Source organism: Rhizophagus irregularis, chromosome 2, assembly GCF_026210795.1.
Source record: "Rhizophagus irregularis chromosome 2, complete sequence".
NCBI classification, from domain to species: Eukaryota; Fungi; Glomeromycota; class Glomeromycetes; order Glomerales; family Glomeraceae; genus Rhizophagus; species Rhizophagus irregularis.
Window position 1 is genome coordinate 4,357,360 of NC_089430.1, and position 23,335 is coordinate 4,380,694.

Genomic DNA, 23,335 nt, shown 5'->3' on the forward strand with positions numbered 1-23,335 from the left:
ACGCGAAATCTTGCTCACATGATTTCCGACGTCATATGATGATCCGATATGAATACAGTACATTTGTGTATCTGTCGATTTTTGACGATATGTGTCGGTTTATATCGATATACAACTGCGGATTTGTGTACATTAGATTAACTTAATAGAAGATATTGATTTTAATTTATTATATTTATAATTATCTGTTATAGTATTATTATGTTTATTCATTTTATTATTGTTTATATTATTTATTTTCTTTATTTGTATTGTTTATATGTATAAGATTTTATTAGAAGTTAAATTAGTTCAATAGTAATTAACCGTCCAAAATTGTCATTTGTATTTTATTAAAAAGTGGCTTACAAATGTATTGATATATTACGATGAAACCTAGACAATAAGATATCAATAGAATATCAATAGATATTTATCGATTAGATTTCGCCTTGATGACAGAAAAAGAGATGATAGATAGATAAAATAGTCAGATATAAATACCTTCTGCCAACTCTTTGATAGCAGTAGTTACGAGATAGTTATCTTCATAGTTACCTTAATATATATATATTCTCTTAGTTAATTGTCTTTAAGATATATTCCCTATCACTTTTTATCACTTTCTATCACTTTGTTGTAAAGACCCGAAATTATATATATTAATAAAATCGTTATACTTGTTGTTTACCTTGACGATTCTTAACGAACAATACCGGAATACCAGGATAGGTAGTATTGAGTAAGAATCTTGTTGGTAATCGAGTAATTATACGAAATAATACTGCTAGTTATACGACTCTTAATTACCGATATAACCGGTAACAATATGTAGCTATAGAAATAATGCTAAGTAACTTTTCGGATAAAGCTATTTATATACCAAACCTGTACACGTTAATGTACATAGTTTTTCTCTAATGTGAACTGCCAATTTTTTTTCTGACTATATTAGAATAAATATTATGATTTTATAAGACTTTGAAACTAATTAGTTACGAAACAATAGCAATTTGAGACGGTTTCGCTAATATAACATGCAGTTACGAATTTATGGCCAATTTATGACGACCACTTAACAATCATAGGAATAATTATAGGAACAAAAAAAGATGAATTCAAGGTATTTGTATAGTATGATATTTAAGTTCGGCAATGTGAAAGTTATTGAATACAGTTGAGAATATCACATCTGATCTCGCGTGATATCATATTGTGGAATTTTCAGGTGTCCTAGTCAGGTCTCAAAAGGTTGCCACCTCGAGGAAGAAAAACAAGATTTACATGCCAACAATCGATACTCGCGTAAAACAAGTAGCGACACACTCCTCCGGCACCACATCCCAATTATTATTAACTCAAATAATCAAAATTTTATACAAATACGAAAGTTTTCTTATGGTTATATCATTTCAGACCTGACAGTATTAATGTATGACACTTTAGTAAAAGAAAAATACAGAATTTAGTAGATTATCCCTTTCTTAGTTTGTGTTTATATCCTTACCCACTTTTTTGTCCTGACAAATGGGTTAGTATTGCACTAAGCGGTATTGATGCTCAATTTCTATAATGCACATTATTCACACAGTTTAGTTTGCTTGTTTACTTATGTATATTACCAAATTGGCTGCTCTCCATTCAATAAAGTAAAATGAAATAAAATATCTAGATATAAATTTATTATATCCATTAAGCTAGCAAAATTTGCACAATATGTTGAAGTTATTTAATACAATTAAATAAATTATTCACAATGTATCCAATATTTTTGTGTCTAGATAAAAAAATTATCATCATACTTTTTTGAAACGAAGAATTGATTCCATTTTCAATCTATCAAAATCTTTCCTTAATAATAAATGATGATCAAAAAATTCATATTCAGTTTATTTGGCGAAAACTATTTCAAAGGTTCTTATACTGCTAATTTGATTACGAAAAAAAATCATATTATAAATTTACTGCCACAATTTAATAAACTATTATACAATAATGAAGATAATAAAGTATACAATACTCGATATAATCATCTCATTTAATCGAAATTCTTTTTATTATTCATATTTTAAGTACCTTCATTTGTTTATTACAGTATCATCAAATGACAAAGAATATAGAAGGAGTTTCGAAATTTGGATTTCAATAATATGATTTTCGGAATCTTGTCACTTTTGGTTCAAATTAGAAAGTATCGAATCCCATCAACTAAGCTTTTTTTTTTTTTCATGTAACGCATTTCTTTATTCAGGATAGATATCCAACATCAAAAAATCTAGAACAATACGTGCAACACGATATGGCTATATAACGAAATTTAATCTATCCTAATACAAACAAAACAACAAAATAAAAAAAAAAACCTATCAAAACATACACTTTCTACACACTGAACAAAAACCTCTATTTCTAACTAAACTACACAAAGACTAACGTTTACAGGAAACACTGACTAATCTAGAGAAAAATAATTACAATCCTCCCGGCCTTTTCCCCCGTCCCTGTAAAAAATCTGATCCGTGTTTTATCTTTCCATGTTTTTTCCATGAATGTTATCATTTTCATGGAATTTATGGCCTTAAATCATGGAAATTTTCATCTCGCTAACACGGATATCCATGAATGTATCATTTTCACGGAATTTTTACGGAAGACACGGAAATATTCGGATAAAAATTTTTTTTTCAAACATTTTATTGATGCAAAGCATGAGACTTGAGAACAAGGTTCCTTTCACTTTCCCTCTTTGACCAAAATCCTAAAAACCAAAAAATATTTTTGCCTGGCGGTCAGTCCCTCAAAGAAAACCTTGTATTTGTTTCTCAAAAATTTTGTTCATGTAACCACATGACAGTTTCTTTCGCTACTTGCTTTCCAAAATGTGTCGAAACCTACAAAAAAAAGTTAATACGTCCCTCCAAGAAATTAGACTAGTCGGTTTTAGCTCCTAAAGATAATTCTAGAATCGACAGTCGCGATTGGTTCGCCAGTCCATATTCCTGAAAATCCGTATCAAAATCCAAATCGTCATCGTCTTCTCTCACGTGATTACCGCGGTCTTGGCTGATCCCTCCTCGGATAAAATTGTAATTTGCCTCACACCTCATTTCTCTTTAATCCTCAGCGAGTTTTCCATTACTTCTTTTGTATTCCGTCCGCGTGCTAAATTTTGCTGCGCCGTTCAGAAAATTTTTGCGACGAAAATTCCCAAGAAACACTGAAGTCCAAAGAAGCCCACATATGCCCGGAGTCGTCAAAAAGCATGCTTCTTTTATTTTTCCCCGCATCTTTGTATAACGTCCCATCAACTTTATAGGAGCAAATACTTCGCCCTACTTGGTCTCTTTTGGGGGTCGCTACCGATGGCTGACAGAAGGAAATAGCATTTTTGAGCGAGAAAATTAGAAAACACTAAGTGAACCCCAGCACAACTCATATCAAAATGTTCCTTAAGGAGTGAATAAGCAGTTGGTCATGGTGGAATGCGTCTAAAGTAAGCTAGTAAGCTTTTCCTAAGCAATTTTTGAACTCTTCCGCCTTTTGTTCCGTCCTGAAATTTGTGTACATGATGATCGGTGGGAAGAGTTCCTGAGAGAATTTTTTCTCAAATAAGCGTTTCACAAACCGATCAAAATCAATATTTTTATTTTTCGATACACTTTCAATTAACATAATTTAATTTATTATGTTTTGCATGATGTGTAGACTGTAGACATTATCATTTAGTTCTTTTATGATAGTCCTTTAACAATATTACAGGAATTCATACTATTGACTATTCTATTTACTTTAAATTTGTTTTCCAAATTGTCTGTTATGAAAATATTACTCATTTAAAAGGTTAAATTTAAGAGATGAATAATAATTAATTATTTGTACTGTATACTACTAAATACTTTTTCATTTTACTCAATTATTTATTATTAAATTAACTTTAACGATTTTATTATCGCTTTTTTCGAATTACTGTGAACAGTATAAACAAGAAAAATAAATAAAATAAAAAAAGTGAATTTTATTAAAAGCTCACGAAAGCAGTAAATTTTTATTGCATTTTTGGATGTAGAAGGTGCGATTATAACATGAAAACCTTGATTTTAGGACAGAAAATCCAAGTTTACTTACAGAGAACTTTTGGGTCACATGAAATCTCAAAAAAGTCGCTTATATGCAAACTTGACAAAGAATTAAGTTTTCTGCTTTGAAATTAACGTTTTCGGGTTACAATCATGCACTTTCTCTATCCAAAAATGCAAATAAAATTTACTGTTTTCGCGGGTTTTAAACTGTTTACAGTAATTCAAAAATGGTGATAATTTATAACAATAAATTTTATACATTATCTTACTTCTTAATAATTCAAAATAAATTTTTATAAAAAAAAATTTACTAAATTTTCCTATGATTTATATTTAATTTTTAATTAAATTTGAGAAGATAACTTCTTAGATATTTGATTACAATGATAATAACTGCGAAGTGATTTCAGAATGTGATCCGTTTAACTTAAGAACATTTGCTTATGTACTAATCCACTAATCGCACCAAATATAAATCTTAAAATTAGATTATGCAGCTATAATAAATAAATGTAATGATAATAATAAATTTTCTTTATAGCATTAAAGCCTCGTGTTATCTATCTTCAATAAAGGTTTCAATTTCCTTAATAGTATAAGTTGCCGCCTCAATATTTAAATTATTTTCATAATTTTGGCAAGCATTATAATTAACAAATAATTTTTCATTGTCCATGACCAATGAACCTTGACCAAAATTAAATCCACTATAACAATCTAATATGGCACGAGATTTATTTACTACCCGACTTATTTTCATATTTTGAGTATCTTCACTATCTTCAAACGAGAAAATAAAATTATCTGATGAATCATAAAATTTAAGACTATGAACATTATTAAAATTATATCCTAATGAACTAAATCCGATAGAACTGTATCCACCAAAAATTTTACTTGTATTTTCAACTTTAACCAAAACTAAACTTGCTACTCGACCATTACATTTATTTCTAAATGAATAATCACTAATTCCGTCACGAATACTACGATAAATAGGTTTAAACCTATATAATAGATCATTACCAGTACGAGGATTTTTAGAATTTTTTTTAACAATCCAATTTTCTATAATTGGATTTACAAGTTCTAAGTTAATAATATTTGATTTAATTTTTCTTATTCTAATTGGTAAAGATGGTGAAATACTATTATAATAAAATTCTTCAATTTCTTTAAAAATGTGACTAGGGATAATGGCCTTATATGGATAGACTTTATTAAATAAGTCTTTATGAGAAATTCCCACAAATCGAATAAGAGGAATAAATTGATTTAAAATTTGTTTCAATGAATCATAATTATCATTATCCCAATTTGTTCTATCACTATTACTACTACTTCCTAAACCAGCAGAAGTTTGTTCAATACCCCATTTAATTAAATAATCCCAAACTTTAACTTCTTCAATTTGTAAGTTATCACTTTCAAGCAAATTAAAAAGAGAGTCTTTATCCAATGAAAGAAAAGATTTTGAAGTAATAAATGGCAAAGGATCTTCACAGATAGATTCAAAACAATAGTCTTGCAAGTTCTTACAACTGACAAGTCTAAAAACTGTATTAAGAACGAGAACAAAATTTTGACGAACCCATATGTTTTGTTTCTTAATTAAATAATCTTGAACATGTTCAAATAACTCTTCAAGTAGTAATTCATCAGATGCAACTAATAGACCAAGAATATTTTCACCCGATTGTTTAGTTAAATCAAGTTCACCAGTGTAAATATATCTAATAATATTTATTCCGGATAAGTTTAGAATTTAAAAAATTGTAAAAAAATTAAATGATTCTCACCTCAAAATCATATCAAAAATAGTTGGTGTTAAATTCGGTTTACTAAATATAATCATATTATCTTTCTTTGTAACCCAATTAGAAGAAAGAGCTCCTTTGAAATAAGAAGAACGAGCACGTAAAATAACTGAATGTGCACGAAATTCTTTCATATTTTGATTTTCACCAACTTGTATAATAACATTGTAATCATCTGCATCATCTAATATTAAGGAGAAGTCTTTTGAAAGACCAAGATGAAAAATTGAAGCCATTTTTTTTAAAATATTTTTTTAAAAAAAAACACCTTATTTTTATAAAAATAATCACATGCATTTGGTGACTAAAAATATGTAACGATGACACGATGTACAATAAACTAATGCATTTTTAGTGAGATTTGCATAAAGTTGCGTCGTTTCGGCTATAGCAGATGCCGAAACGCTTTGCTGAAATCCCAAACTAAATTCAATGGGTTGAGATTTTGACAATAGTTAGGAACCAAATTGCTGAAACATCAAACTATTATCAAATCCCGGATGGTTGCCAAAATCCCAAACTGTTTCCAAAATCGGACCATTGCTGAAATTTCAAACCATGATTGTTGAAACTTAAAATTGGGTGTCAAAATCCCAAACCTATCAACTGTATAACAAAAATATTTCAGTTCTTGGAATATAATAATTGTTGAAATCCCAAATCCCAAACTTGCCAAAAGCCCAAACTGTTGCTGAAAATCCAAAACTGATGTCAAAATTCCAAATTATTACCGAAATTCAACTCTAAAATTTGATTTGGGATTTCAGTAAAGATTTTCGGCATTTGCTATAGCCGAAACGTTTCGGCGCCCAACTCTAACATAAAGCCATATTGGTGTTAATTTACTTTCAAAAACGGATGACAAAAATGAAAAAAGTCAAATATGTCAAAAATGGTATTCGAAACCCCATGCTGTGCACTAAGTAAACTTGCACAGCAGGTTAAAATACACATATCATGTGTAACTTGAAAGTTTTATATGTTGGTGAGGGCAATTTATTTCACAAAAAATGAAGTTACACAAGTTTCAAAAAAAGAGAAGTGACCAGATGATCACTAAATCCGAAAAAAAATTGTGATTTATATTTATTTGTAATCAAATTTGAGAAGATAACTTCTTAAATATTTGCTTAAATAACAATAAATTCTAGTTATAAATTCTCTGCAAATTGCCTTTTGCAATGATAATAACAGCGAAGTAATTTCAGAATGTGATCTGTTTAATATAAACTTGAGAACATTTGCTTGTGTATTAATCTACTAATAGATTTATTAATCGCACCAAATTTAAATATATTTTGACATGGAGGGAAAAACATAAATCTTAAAATAGCTATAAATAAATGTAATAAAATAATAAATTTTCTTAATGGTATTAACCCCGTATTACCTATTTACAGTAAAGGTTTCAATTTCTTCAATAGTATAAACTGTTAAAGTATTTAAATTATTTTCATAATTTGAGCAAGTATTATTAACATGTAATCCTTCATAGCTCATGCTCAATGAACCTTGACCAAAATTGAATCCATTATGGTAATAATCCAATATGGCATGAGAACTGTTTATTACCCGACTTATTTTCATATTTTGAGTATCATCGCCATCTTCAAATGAGAAAATAAAATTATCTGATGAATTATAAAATTTAAAACCATTATCATTAATAAAATCATCTCCTGATGAATTAAATCCTATAGAACTATATCCACCGAAAATCTTACTTATATTTTTAACTTTGATTAAGACTAAACTTGCTACTCGTCCATTACACTTTTTTTTAAATGATTTGCTACCAATTCCGTCACGACTACTACGATAAATAAGATTAAACTTATAAAATGGATCATTTCTATTATTACGAATATACATAGTATCTTTATTGTCAATCCAATTAATTATTATTTTTGCAAGTTTTGGTTTGATAATATTTGATTTGAATATTAAACCAGCTCTGGTCGGTAAAATGGTAGTTTTTGGTAAGGAGTCTTTATAATGAAATTCTTCAATTTCTTTGTAAATATGAGTAGGAATAATGGTTCTATAAGGATGAACCTTATCAAAAAAATCTGCACGAGAAATTCCTGCCAATTGAATGAGAGGAATAAATTGATTTAAAGTTATATTCAATGTTTCGTAATCCTTATAATTCCATTTCGCTCTATCACTATTCTCATACCCAAGACCAGGAGTTTGTTCAATACCCCATTTAATTAAATAATCCCAAATGACAACTTCTTCAATTTGTAAGTCGTCTCTTTTAAGCAAGCCAAGAAGTATTTCCTTATTTATTGAGAGGAAAGATTTTGAAGAAAAAAATTGTAGTGGATCTTCGCAGATAGATTCAAGACAATAATCTTGTAATCTCTTGCAATTATCAAGTCTAAACACGGTATTAAGAACAAATACAAAATTTTCTCGAACCCAATTTGTTTGTTTTATAATTAAATAATTTTGAACATGTATAAATAATTCTTCAAGTAATAATTCATCGGACGCAACTAATAGATTAAGAATATTTTCACCCGATTGTTCAGTTAAATCAAGTTCACCAGTATAAATGTATCTAATAAAAAGTTATATATATAATTTGAATAAAATCAATAATTTGAAATTTTGTAAAAAAAAAATTAAATAATTCTCACCTCAAAACCATATCAAAGATAATTGGTGTTAAATTCGGTTTACTAAATATAATCATATTATCCTTTTTTGTAACCCAATTAGAAGAAAGGGCACTTTTAAAATAAAGAGAACGAGCACGTAAAATAACTGAATGTGCACGAAATTCTTTTATATTTTGATTTTCACCAACTTGAATAATAACATTATAATCATCTGCATCATCTAATATTAAGGTAAAGTCTTTTAAAAGACCATGATGAAAAATTAAAGCCATTTTTTAGAATTTTTTTTTTTATTTTTAAAAAAAAATAAATGAATAATTTTATTTTTATAGAAAATAATCACATGCATTGCGGCTAAAAATATGTAACGATGTACAATAACACTGCATTTTTAGCAAATGATAAATAAAAATATTGCATTTTTAGCGAGATCTGCATGAAGCTATGTTGCTTTTTTTTTTGTTAGTAACATGTCTTTCTTTATTCGTATGATATTTATCAGTGGATAAATATATACATTAGAAAAGCTCAGGATTAAAACATATACATGTCTTATATCAACACCGACCGTATTTAAAATATATGGTTATAGTTATCAAATAAAAAACTACTATTATATGCTTGGGATTTCTATGCTAAAATCTATCTAACTATCTAAATTTATCCACCTATTTAATTATCTATTGTGTTGAAATTTCTCTATCTTCTTTATCTAACGAATCATTAACGCATTTTTTATCATTCTTATCCATGTCTAGGGATGGGGACGACTCTATCGGTTCGGTTCCACACCGAATTTGTGGAACAAACCACTCCAAAAACCAGCTCGGAATAGAGTTCCGACAGAATTGGTTCTGATATTCATAATTCCGGCTAGAATTGTATGATTTGCACAAAATTTATACTTTATGGAAATCTCGTGTGTCCAAATTCCGGGAGACAAAATTTCCTTTTTGGAATTTTGTGTAATTTCACGTGATCCAGTTTAGACTTTCAGACTTTCGGAGTCGACTCTCATGAAACCGTTCGTTTCACTTGATGAGCTGCTCAGTTCGGCTCGAAAATGGAACTTTTTTCATCCTTACCCATGTCGTGTAGCGGAACTTAAGAGATCAACAATATTTTACAATTCCATTTATCCTAGATTGATTAAATTAAATTAAATTACTTTTATATTTTTTTTTCCCACTTGACAGAGAATAAATAGTACCACTAACTTATACGATCAGCAACAACCTGGTAAATAATCCACAAAATCTTTGATTCGCTGTATCAAAATAAAATTTTTATATCATACAAAATATAATAAATTAGAATAGAAAATTTTATAATATTTGATTCAAAAATATAAGATGGAAAGTCGCTTTATTAACAAATTTATTTGGTATTAATGAGTGACACAGAATATTTATTAACAATAAAATTTCATAAGGATATACAGTATTTTGATAAATATCAAATATGAATTTTATAAATAAAAAATGTATAATTTTTAATAAATTCTATACAATATTTAAAAAAAAAAGCAATAACAATAATATAAATAGATATAAAATAATTAATAAAAAAGGTGAAAATCCATTTTAAATTAATCCAATCGATTCAAATCTTCTCTTCTGTAATATAAAAATAATAAGTAAATTCACTTTAATTATAATAAAACAAATTCAACAATATAAAAAAATGATTCATAATACCTGAATAATCACTAATATTTAATTGTGGAACATCAATCTGCAGAGATTCTATAAAAGATTCATTATTAATTATTATATTATATATATTTTTTTTAAAAAATAACAAAATTTAATTTAAATTTTTTACCTGAAAATTCCTCACTTATTATATTATCATGTTGTTTATAATAATCATCAGAATTTATTGGTTCAGGAAGGTTATTAAAACTTAGTAATCTACTTGTATAAATAGCTTCAGAATGAGTTTTATAAGATAAACCTAAATTAGTTGGAGGTATACGACAATTTGAAGGTATAAGACCAGTTGAAAAATTATAATTAAATTCTTCAGCTTCTTTAATTTGATTTTCTAAATCAGATTCTGGTTGATTAACCCATTTATCTAAAATTCTTCTAATTTCTTCCGCATTTGGACGATTTAATGGATTTGCATCCAAACATCTTTTAATTAAATGTACAATTAATTTAGGAACTTTAATATTAAATCTTGGTCTAAGACCATGACAAATTTTGATTGCTAAATCTTTATCATGACTTATATCATGATAAGGAGGTAAACCAGAAATCACTTCATACATAATTATACCAAAACTATAAATATCAGCAGCTTTAGTATAATTTTGACCTCTTAAAACTTCAGGAGCAATATAAGGTAAAACACCATATATACTATTTTTTATAGATTGAGATTCATCAAAATCAGCAGGTTTACATAAACCCATATCAGTTATACTTGAATGAAAAGGGAATCTTATAACGTTACCAATATGTAAATCACGATGAACCAATTCTTTTATATGAATTTTTTCAATACCAAAAGCAACAAAATATAAATCATTAAGCTTAATATACCAGCTTAATTTATTATAATTTTTATCCAAATAATTACGTAAACTTCCATAATCTGCATAATCCAAAACCATCATAAAATTTTTTGATATTGGATCTTGAGTTATTCCATAAATTCTAACGATAAAAGAAAAAAAATTATTATCAACAATTTTATGATGTAAAGTAATCTAAATAGAGAAAAAAAAAAATGTTAAAATAATATTAAATAAATAATTAAAATACAATAATAAAATTTCATACCTACCTCATTTATAAATTCTGATGTAATATTTTTTGAATTATTTAAACTTTTTATAGCTACACACATATTAGATCTAACACGTTTCCAATTTTTATTTTTACAATCCCAACTTTGAATATAACCATCAACCCATTTTGCTTTATATACTTTTCCGAAACCTCCTTTCGCAATATATTCAATATCTTGAAGTTTATCATAAGGTATCCACTCTAATATTTTATGATAACCTTTTGCTAATAATTGAATATTTTGAATACATTTATCAATATCAATATTACCACTGGTCCAATTTTCAAAATCTTGTTGAAAATGTTTTGCGTTACACGTATTACACCATTCATATCCAGTATTCATCTGTTTACATTCTTTACAATAAGTAATATGAGTAAGTACTAACTCAGTGATACGTTTTATATAGAAATATACGAAAAATAAATAATAAAACATAATTAAGAAATTTCTAATTCAATATCAGAAAGAAAAGAAATATTATTGTTTATTATAAAGCGTGGGTAATTGAACAGTTTCATCGCAAAGTTTTAACGTCCCTAAATAATACAACAATAAATATAACGTGAAAATATTTGTCGTACAAATATAATATAAAAGTAGTTAATTTTTCTCAATTCGAATTTGGAAGCAAAACTGCATCGGACCTTTTTTACCGATTTATACAATAAGTTATGTGAAATTAAAAATTTACTCTAAACTTATATTAGCTAATCCAAGTACAGTTAGTCGATGATCGGTAGCACATCATGACAAAAATGTATCACAAGATCAAAATATCATTGATTCAATGAAGATCTACATTTGAAACTTGATATTTTTGTTGAATCAGCATAAAACCTCAATTAGTTGGTAAAGTATCCTAATCTAGTTAATCTTTTGGTTATATTCCGATTAGTGAAAAATTCTTGATTTCCGTATTTAAACTACAATTACTGGAATAATAATATTTTTTAGATGATATCAATTAAACGGAATCATTGATTAGAATATTTAATCATATTAATCATATTTAATCATACGTACATTAAAATAATTTAACTTTGCTGTTACAAAATAAACTTTTAATAAAATAAATATAATATTTAAATAAATAACCGTAGACCGAAATTAGTTAATATAGTTAATGTACAGTATATTATTCCATATAATTTTACTACATTTAGTCTTCGTAAAAGAAAATGACGTAAATCTCTAGAATGTAAGTACCGTATTATAAGAGTCGATAAAATTATTGACGTAATCTTTATCGAAAACAAATAAAAATAGTGCGATAATTATTATACGATACTTTTTCGTTTTTTCTCATAAAGTTAATTCTTGATCTCTAATTGAAAAATCTTATTAAGTAATAGTCATTTAATCCCAACTTTATGTAACAAATTTACCACATTTACTATATTTATACTTCTTGAAATTAAAAAGTATATTTCGTTATTACACAAAAGTATTAAAATAATGTAACTTTCCAAAAACTACAAGAAAAGTACCGAATTCTTTTATATTATGAAAACAATTCATAAATAAAAATCTTTTTTGGAGAGAATATAAAGTGAATGGTTATATCGATATAAGTTTTCTTCCATAAAAGTGAAAATTTCATTTAAAAAATTTAAAAAAGTACGTCTTTCTTTTTCAAATAATTTAATTGCCGATCCACATGTGATTGATAGCTAATTTAAAATCTGCGTTCCCCCACCATAGATAAGTCGATCAATTTTTTAACCAAATTACTTAAAAAAAACCTTGAGATTATTTCTTTTTTATTCAAGTATTTAATATTAACACTATAAAACAAAAATTTTACAAAAAATTCTCAAACATTGCCAATTAGTCAAAATATAAATTTGCCCACTTTTTTTTTGCCTTATAAAAGTACCGGCTAGAAGCCTCAAATTTTATATTTACATACTTTTACAAATGTATTAATATATCCTTTAAAAAAATTAATTGAAAAAATACGATTTTTTTTTATATTTGATTTAATAATTTTAAGCAATTATTGATTTTTTGCGATTTTTTCAAATTTTTCAGAAATTTGATACTTTAAAGTTTAAAATGATCTGCGCCGCCCGCAGTGTTTATTTTTAGATTTATTAAGTAAAAATCAGGTTTTCAATTAGTCTATCGTTCACATGCGGACTACCAATTAATTATTACACAATATGCTTTATCCGGGCTAGTGTATTTTGGCCGCAGGAGCAAACGCAGCAATATTTGTGGCTAATCTGTACCCGTGGTCAATTTTACGTCTAAATTAATATCGCCATTTAGTAAGCAATACAAACAATGATACTCCCCAAATTTAGCTTGTGCAACCTTATTTAACTTAAAATATAACCCAAAAAAAAATACTTGTAACTTATTTAAATAAAATGACTTCAATTTTTTATTCCAATCTTTCAAAGGACTTTTCCTCAATATTAGATAATGCAGATGATTATAATGTTCTTATTAAAGTTGGTGAAAACCAAAATATAAAAGAATTTCGTGCACATTCAGTTATTTTACGTGCTCGTTCTTCTTATTTCAAAGGAGCTCTTTCTTCTAATTGGATTACGAAGCAAAATAATATGATTATGTTTAATAAACCAAATGTTACTCCAACTGTATTTGAAATGATTTTGAAGTAAGAATAATTTTATTTTATTAATTATATCATACAGTATTACTGTTATTTATTTGTTTTAAAATATTATTAGATATATTTATTCTGGTGAGCTCGATTTGACTAATCAAACAAGCGAAGACATTCTCGGATTGTTAATTGCATCTGATGAATTACTTCTTGAAGAATTATTTACGTATGTTCAAAATTATTTAATTAAGAATCAATTTAGTTGGGTTCGTCAAAATTTTGTTCTCGTTCTTCATACAGTTTTTAGACTTGTCAGTTGTAAGAAATTACAAGATTATTGTTTTGAATCTATCTGTGAAGATCCTTTGCCATTTATTACTTCAAAATCTTTTCTTTCATTAGATAAAGACATTCTTTTTAATTTGCTTGAAAGTGATAACTTACAAATTGAAGAAGTTACAGTTTGGGATTATTTAATTAAATGGGGTATTGAACAAACTTCTGCTGGTTTAGGAAGTAGTAGTAATAGTGATATAACAAATTGGGATAATGATAATTATGATTCATTGAAACAAATTTTAAATCAATTTATTCCTCTTATTCGATTTGTGGGAATTTCTCATAAAGACTTATTTAATAAAGTCTATCCATATAAGGTTATTATCCCTAGTCATATTTTTAAAGAAATTGAAGAATTTTATTATGATGGTATTTCACCATCTTTACCACTTAGAATAAGACAAATTGAATCAAATATTATTAACTTAGAGCTTATAAATCCAATTATAGTTAATTGGATTGATAAAAAAAATCCTAAAATTCCTCGTACTGGTAATGATCCATTATATAAATTTAAACTTATTTATCGTGGTAGTAGGAATGGAATTAATAGTGAATCATTTAAAAATAAATGTAATGGTAAATTAGCAAGTTTAGTTTTAATTAAAATTAAAGGATCAAATAAAATTTTTGGTGGTTATAGTTCTATAGGTTTTAATTCATTAGGAGGTATTAAAAGTGAATTATTATATTATAATTCATCAAATAACTTTATTTTTTCTTTTGAAAATAATAAAGATATTAAAAATATGAAATTAGGTCGTGTAAAAAATTATTCTAAAGCTATAATAGATTATAATGATCATGGTTTTAATTTTGGTTGGGCTATGTGTATGGTTAATCAAAATTTATGTCTTAATGATTATGGTTATTATGAAAAGATTTTACCTACAGATGAAATTTTTAATATTGAAGAAATTGAAACTTTTATTGTAACTTAATAAAAATTTAATCATTTATTTTAGAATATCAAAAAATAGTCTTAAACATAAAATATCTTGTATAGTTACTATATAATAGATTAAATATTTAAAACATTTATTAAATGAAAATAATTTTATTATGTGAATATATGATTTTATTAAGTTTTTTGTAACTCGTCCGCATGATTTATACGGGAAATTCTTATTTATAACTGTTATAAATTGTTTCATATCAAATTATTTTATGATAATTCCATAACAATCTTAAATAATCAGCAATAATAAGTAATGAGAATGATCATATGATATTTGGGCTCTTTTATAAAAAAATCGTTGATAGGGATTATAACCGAAAAAAATTTAACTTTAGATGCTCATAATTTTCTTCGCCTTACTCATTGAGCGGCAAGACGCGCACGAACTATAAAAAATTTTATAGTAACTTTAACACAGCAGCAAGATATGAGAATTATCAACAAACATTTTAAATTAATTAAGGAAATAAAGTGTTATTTTCCATCAAGCAGAGATTAGTGATAATGAAATAAGATTTTATTTATTAAAATAACATATCTTTTATATTAAATAAAGTATCAACTTCGTTGCGTTAATATCGTTAATATCGTTATTCAATTTAGGTCATTGTATTCGTGGATATATTGATGTCTCAAGCGTTATTCAAATGCAACAAACTATGACTCTACTTTAGAAAAGTTCGCCACAAGAATTCCTATAAATTTATTCAGAAAATTGATTGCACGTCATATTAAAAACCATCGTTTATTCAAAAATTTTTATAGGGAATATTCGATAGAATTTTAAATTTTCTATCAGGATATAGGATAATAAATTTTAAATTTCGTCTATATAGTAAATGGCTTGAATATCATATTTCAATTACTAAATTTCAACATACAGCGTGATATGCATTATATACATACATATTTAAATTTTAGTTGATTAATTCATAATGCATAAAAAATTCCAAATAAATTTTTATTAAATTTTAAAGATCATAAAATTTAAACTATTTTTATTGGTTAATAAAATTCACATGACCGGAATTGTGTAACAAATTTATACAGTATCAACAATTGTATTCCTCTAAAACCTTCCGAACCAGGAAGAACATTTTCTGTTGACATTACGCGTATTGCTAATAAGTTGATTGAAACTTGATGTAGATAAGGTCTCACATTTAAATGATAATTTTTTTGCTTGTTCTTTTGGGCTGCGTAATTTATTAAAAAAATTATCAAATGATTCTTGTAAAAGACTACGTACTGTCAGAAAAATATCTATTTCATCAACAAAATGTGACATTGTCTTTACCGAAGTGGGAATCGATGCTTGACCAATATGATGCATAATATATAGCCCTGGAGCATTAAGTTCCATTGCATAAAAATCAATTGTATATTCTAGAAAGCAATGATGAAATTTTAGGATTACATGAAGGAGCAAAGCAACAATTATTTAATTTATCTTACCTATACATTGAAAACCTAGAACTTTAATATCTGCACCTTTGTCTAAGGCCGAATCAATGCATTCTTTCATAAAAACTCCAATTCGGATTAAATCATTACAGTTCTTATGCACGTTTTCTTTCTCTGCAGGCGAGGTTACTTCACCTACAAATAATGATCCCCTCTTTTCTAATTGGTGGATTGCTGATACTAAGAAATCAGGCTGCCTCACTCTGCCTTCTACTTTACTAGCTTTAGTTTCCTGGCCCGTGTTAGGCCATTCAATTATATACTTATCAGGGTGATGAAATAGTCCTTTCATGATGTAATCTAGATAATTAGTAATGAGTGTAATCTCACTTGGTTTACATTTTAATTTATGACTGGGCAAAGACTTTAATCCATCTAAAATAACAAATCCCAGGTTTTCTTTAAGATTAATACTTTCAGGTTTTGCTGAGTTTCCTAGTAATGAATTAATAGCATTATCTCGTGAGATATTGATTGACTGTTTTATGATACTTTTAAATTTAGCTTCATATTCCACATTAAATTCTTGTTTATTTGGTTTGAGCTTGTCACTTATTTTGTCTAATAAGTCTAAACCAAAGATATTTATCATCATTTCAGAATGGGAATTTGGTGAAAGCATGAAAATTGAAGTCAAAGATAAAATTTCGTGGACATCTGCCTCCACATATAAACCACCAGAATTAGCGAGATTAAATGATTCATCTCGATACTGTCGAAATAATTTTGATATATTAAATCTATCTATAATAAGTTCATTTTCATTATTACTATTATCTAAAAATGATCGAGGAACATCTCTTATAATTGTAATTTCATCATGTTCATTATTGTCATCTGAATCAATTGTTAGCGAAGGTAATTTTTTCATTTCAGATGAGGGTGGAGAGTACATTGATTCATAATCTGTCCTGGACTGAATTAAAAAAGTGATATATGTAAGTTTTTTTCAACCAATGTAAGTGTAGAAAACACTGCTAAAGTTATACCATTACCTTTTTTGTTGGTGTTATGTCATCCTCATCTCTTCGCTTTTTCTGTGTGAAAACCTCCAATAATTCTTCGTCTTGTTGCACTCTAGTGACATCAGAACCATCAATTGAGACATTGCTTTGAACTTGTTGTTTCTCAGAGGTGGAACATTTTTCATATTCTGCTATTGAATCCCAAAATGCAGCAACTTCCTTGGACTGACATGACATATTGAGTTAATTTACATTTTGCAAAAGGGACACTAAATAAATTAGAAAATTATTACTTACAGATATCTCTTCCATCAACCCTTTTGCATGATTCTGAACGAATTGTGGTAGTTCTTGGTCTTCACTCAATGAATACAGGAGTTTTATGTACTTTTCATCGATTGATTTCTGTTCAGTACTCTTTAGTTTCTGTTTTGAACCAAGCTGGTGCAGAAACTCGATAAAAGTGCAAGTTATGAAAGGAGCTGATGAAAAGTATTTATGCATAGTTTCTCTATGAGGGATTACGAACTAGAAAGCAGCAAGTATAGGGTTAACTTCCTCCAGAAAATAGAGTTAATCATAACAATATTAAATACTTACGGTTTCAGGATCAATAGTAGTATTACTAACACCCATATTAATTTGTTATTGCTGAAGTGTTTACCGGTTGACCTTACTTTAAATTTGGTATTATAGAAATAAAGAAAATTCAAAGAATATTTTCGCGTATTGATAAAAAGTGTGTATCAAATTCAAAAAATTATGTTTTATTGAACGGGTAGAAAAAGTCTTACTGATTAAAATCAAAAAAATAAGAGCAGGACTTAAATATGTAAAAAATCAACTAAATTTCGTAGGGATGGCACGTGATTTACAACAAGATATTTTAAAATTTATTGTTTTACTAGAACTTATGATTATGATTATTATTATTATTATTATTATTATTATTTGAGCTAAAATTGTAAATTAATTTACTAAAATATAGAAGTAAACAATATCAAAACCATTGATAAAAAAATACAACTTAAAAAGAACTATTGGCTCCCTATCTACTATAATAAACTACCCAGACAGACGAGCCCAACCTTTCCATATTGCATAATTATATTTTTGACACATTAAGATATTAATTCTATAATATATTTGGAAGAAAATTTTGATTGTTTGAGAGTTGGATCTACTTACACTATTGTATGCAACTAATGTCGTATTGTTGTTATTTCGGTCAGAGAAATTCCTTACCATGTGCCCTGGCTGCTAAAATTATAAGTCAATTTATTAAATTATAAAGTTAAACAGTATAAAAACTATTGATACAATACAACTTAAAAAAAACTATTGGCTCCCTATATACTATAGTAAACTACCCAGACAGACAAACCCAACTTTTCTATATTATGTAATTATATTTTTTGACACATTAAGATATTAATTCCATAATATATTTGGAAGAAAATTTTGATTGTTTGAGGGTTATTCGGTCAGAGAAATTCCTTACCATGTGCCCTGGCTGCTAAAATTGTAAGTCAATTTATTAAATTATAAAAGTAAAAAGTATTAAAACCATTGATACAAAAAATAATACTTAAAAAGAACTACTGGCTCCCCTATCTATTGTTGTAAACTACCCAGACAGACGAACCCAACCTTTCCATATTGCGTAATTATATTTTTTGACACATTAAGATATTAATTCCATAATATATTTGGAAGAAAATTTTGATTATTTAAGAGTTGGATCTACCTTCACTATTGTATGTAACTGATATCGTATTGTTGTTATTTTGGTCAGAACAATTCCTTACTATGTGCCCTGGCTGCTAAAATTATAAGTCAATTTATTAAAATATAAAAGTAAACAGTATAAAAACCATTGATACAAAAAATACAACTTAAAAAAAAACTATTGGCTCCCTATATACTATAGTAAACTACCCAGACAGACGAACCCAACTTTTCTATATTGCGTAATTATATTTTTTGACACTAAGATATTAATTCTATAATATATTTGGAAGAAAATTTTGATTATTTAAGAGTTGGATCTACCTTCGCTATTGTATGTAACTGATATCATATTGTTGTTATTTTGGTCAGAACAATTCCTTACTATGTGCCCTGGCTGCTAAAATTATAAGTCAATTTATTAAAATATAAAGTTAAACAGTATAAAAACCATTGATACAAAAAATACAACTTAAAAAAAACTATTGTCTCCCTATATACTATAGTAAACTACCCAGACAGACGAACCCAACTTTTCTATATTGCGTAATTATATTTTTTGACACATTAAGATATTAATTCCATAATATATTTGGAAGAAAATTTTGATTGTTTGAGGGTTATTCGGTCAGAGAAATTCCTTACCATGTGCCCTGGCTGCTAAAATTGTAAGTCAATTTATTAAATTATAAAAGTAAAAAGTATTAAAACCATTGATACAAAAAATAATACTTAAAAAGAACTACTGGCTCCCCTATCTATTGTTGTAAACTACCCAGACAGACGAACCCAACCTTTCCATATTGCGTAATTATATTTTTTGACACATTAAGATATTAATTCCATAATATATTTGGAAGAAAATTTTGATTATTTAAGAGTTGGATCTACCTTCACTATTGTATGTAACTGATATCGTATTGTTGTTATTTTGGTCAGAACAATTCCTTACTATGTGCCCTGGCTGCTAAAATTATAAGTCAATTTATTAAAATATAAAAGTAAACAGTATAAAAACCATTGATACAAAAAATACAACTTAAAAAAAAACTATTGGCTCCCTATATACTATAGTAAACTACCCAGACAGACGAACCCAACTTTTCTATATTGCGTAATTATATTTTTTGACACTAAGATATTAATTCCATAATATATTTGGAAGAAAATTTTGATTATTTAAGAGTTGGATCTACCTTCGCTATTGTATGTAAGTAATGTAACTGATATCATATTGTTGTTATTTTAGTCAGAACAATTCCTTACTATGTGCCCTGGCTGCTAAATTATTAGTCAATTTATTAAAATATAAAAGTAAACAGTATAAAAACCATTGATACAAAAAATACAACTTAAAAAAAACTATTGGCTCCCTATATACTATAGTAAACTACCCAGACAGACGAACCCAACTTTTCTATATTGCGTAATTATATTTTTTGACACATTAAGATATTAATTCCATAATAGTATATTTGGAAGAAAATTTTGATTATTTAAGAGTTGGATCTACCTTCGCTATTGTATGTAAGTAATGTAACTGATATCGTATTGTTGTTATTTTAGTCAGAACAATTCCTTACTATGTGCCCTGGCTGCTAAAATTATAAGTCAATTTATTAAAATATGAAAGTAAACAGTATAAAAACCATTGATACAAAAAATACAACTTAAAAAAAACTATTGGCTCCCTATATACTATAGTAAACTACCCGGACAGACAAACCCAACTTTTCTATATTGCGCAATTATATTTTTTGACACATTAAGATATTAATTCCATAATATATTTGGAAGAAAATTTTGATTGTTTGAGAGTTGAATAAAAAGATCGGCAGAGGTTACCCTCTCATTATCCAATTTTGGGTATATATATTAATAATAATAAAATAAAAATAAAATATATTAAAAAAATAAAAAATTATATATTTTTATGGGTTTTGTTTTTCACTCGCGAAATATCGCATCCCAATATAAAAGTCAAAAACAGTATTCTAAACCCTTTGATATACTAAATAAAATTGAAATGCAGGCAAAAATACGCATACTTATGGTTCAGTTTTTAAAAGTGTTACAATAGGTACATAAAGGTTCGCGCCAAAAATGTAAAAAAATGAGAATTAGAAATTTGGCAAAGATCGGCAAGTAAATTGGGGTCATTTGCGAAAAAATATTAAATCCTATTTTTATATATAGAGGGTTAACAGTATATCTATATCCTATCCAGCCATATCATATCCATACTACATATCCATATATATATTGTAAAAAAAAAATATCCGATGGATTTATTTGTATCATTAGAGTAAAATTTTGAAAAAAATTTCCTGTGCCACTTATAATGCACTTTAAATTAGAGCATCAGGATTAAAATTTTGAAAAAATTTAACGAAATCCGTGATTGTCATATCGTACCTGGTACCAAATTCTTTAACAAAAAAAAAACTCTCATGAATTTTTTGATACATTACCATCCTGCTATTTTGAGATTTAATCATAAGAAACTAAATAAACTTTTTAAAATGATAAAATATAATAAAATAAAATTTGCATATCTTCATATGTCAAACTACATTTTGGTTTACCCTATAAAAAAAGAATGTCCGGAAATTGTAGCTGAAAACGTCCGGAAAATGTTTATTTGTCTGGAATATGTCCGGAATATTGCAATATTCCGGACGTTGGAAAATTTCCATTTTCCGGAAAATGTCCAGAAAATGTCTAGGAGGGTTCAGACCCAGAGTCCAGAAAGTGTCCAGAATATTGCAATTTTCTGGACGTTTTCCGGACACACGGACATTTTCCGGATGTTTTTAGCTACAATTTCCGGACATTTTTTTTTTTACAGGGTTAGTTATAAAAATATTACAAATAAAATCTGTGCAACTTCACATGTTAAAATTATGGTTTAATTTTTATTATTTATGAATAAATAATAATAATAAATAATAATATATACTGTAAAAAAATATTTCCATAATAAATAAATTACCTTTATATATATATATTACATTCTTAAAAAAATTTTGATATTTTTGAAATAAAATGACCACCTCTATAACAGTAGTTTGTTTAATTAAAATTAAGCAAGACACATCGGAATATTTTTTTTTTTATTTACATTGAAAATTTTAACGAAATCTGTGATCGTCATGTCGTACCAAATTCTTAAACATTAATTAAAATTATTTTTATTGATACATTACCCATCCTGCTAATATTTTGAGATTTAATCATAAGAAACTAAGATAAAAAAAAAATGTAAAGCTTTTAAAATGATGAAATGCAATAAAATAAAATTTGCATAACTTTATATGTCAAACTACGTTTTGGTTTAGTTATAAAATATAACAAATAAAATCTGTGCAATGTATTTTCTGTTTGCGCCTAATCTATTCCATGTTAGCGTAAGTTTTTTTTGCTTTATTTTCTAGATTATTAAGGTTAATATCAGTAAGTTCAATTATCCCGAAAGGTCCAATTTTTTTACGTAATTTTTTTATATTTTTTCCCATTATAACTATTTTTTTATTTAATTTTTTTGTTTTTTTTTTGAATTATTTTTTATTTAATTTTTTGTTATACCACTTTTTTGACTTTTTTTGATTATAACGGTTTTTTTGATAACCGTGATTATTTTTTTAAAAAAATCAATATAACATACTATAGGAAAATTGACCGACATTGATAGAAAGATGATTAAAAATTTTACAATTAAATTGAACGCTGGATAAATAGTTTGATTTTGATTTTCAAATTCATAAAAATCAAAAAAAAATTAAAGAAATTGTTGATTTAATAATAGATAATTATAACTGAATCTATATCCGAAATTCTCTAAATAATCACCAGACTTTTGAATAAAGATTTTAATTCAAATGGTTTAGTTAAATTAATAATTATCAAGTAAAATGAGTATCAAAAGAATAATAATAAATGAAATGAACAATTTGATTATTCAAATATTTTTCCGAAGTTGGTTATAAAGTTTAAGATTGATGT

The 23,335-nt window shown here is 26.7% G+C and overlaps 5 protein-coding genes across 5 annotated transcripts; 1 reads left to right on the forward strand and 4 right to left on the reverse strand.

Annotated features, from left to right (window-relative positions):
• Window positions 1-4,614: 4,614 nt before the first annotated feature.
• Window positions 4,615-6,111, reverse strand: OCT59_012308 (uncharacterized protein; the record flags this gene model as incomplete). The annotated part of the gene is made up of 2 exons (XM_025309875.1): window positions 4,615-5,791; window positions 5,858-6,111. The coding sequence occupies 2 exons, from the start codon at window positions 6,109-6,111 to the stop codon at window positions 4,615-4,617; spliced, it is 1,431 nt and encodes a 476-aa protein (XP_025188572.1).
• Window positions 6,112-7,261: 1,150 nt separating this feature from the next.
• Window positions 7,262-8,531, reverse strand: OCT59_012309 (uncharacterized protein; the record flags this gene model as incomplete). Its single annotated transcript, XM_025309876.2, has 2 exons — window positions 7,262-8,441; window positions 8,521-8,531. The coding sequence occupies 2 exons, from the start codon at window positions 8,529-8,531 to the stop codon at window positions 7,262-7,264; spliced, it is 1,191 nt and encodes a 396-aa protein (XP_025188573.2).
• Window positions 8,532-10,104: 1,573 nt separating this feature from the next.
• On the reverse strand, window positions 10,105-11,122 carry OCT59_012310 (uncharacterized protein; the record flags this gene model as incomplete). The annotated part of the gene is made up of 4 exons (XM_066134364.1): window positions 10,105-10,118; window positions 10,200-10,247; window positions 10,327-10,640; window positions 10,776-11,122. 4 exons carry the CDS (start codon window positions 11,120-11,122, stop codon window positions 10,105-10,107), a joined length of 723 nt encoding a protein of 240 aa, XP_065989635.1.
• Window positions 11,123-13,919: 2,797 nt separating this feature from the next.
• On the forward strand, window positions 13,920-15,269 carry OCT59_012311 (uncharacterized protein; the record flags this gene model as incomplete). Its single annotated transcript, XM_025309877.2, has 2 exons — window positions 13,920-13,930; window positions 14,004-15,269. 2 exons carry the CDS (start codon window positions 13,920-13,922, stop codon window positions 15,157-15,159), a joined length of 1,167 nt encoding a protein of 388 aa, XP_025188575.2. The 3' UTR covers window positions 15,160-15,269.
• A 976-nt stretch (window positions 15,270-16,245) lies between these two features.
• On the reverse strand, window positions 16,246-18,241 carry OCT59_012312 (uncharacterized protein; the record flags this gene model as incomplete). The annotated part of the gene is made up of 5 exons (XM_025323986.1): window positions 16,246-16,562; window positions 16,632-17,556; window positions 17,636-17,830; window positions 17,903-18,133; window positions 18,206-18,241. The coding sequence occupies 5 exons, from the start codon at window positions 18,239-18,241 to the stop codon at window positions 16,246-16,248; spliced, it is 1,704 nt and encodes a 567-aa protein (XP_025188576.1).
• Between the last annotated feature and the right edge of the window lie 5,094 nt (window positions 18,242-23,335).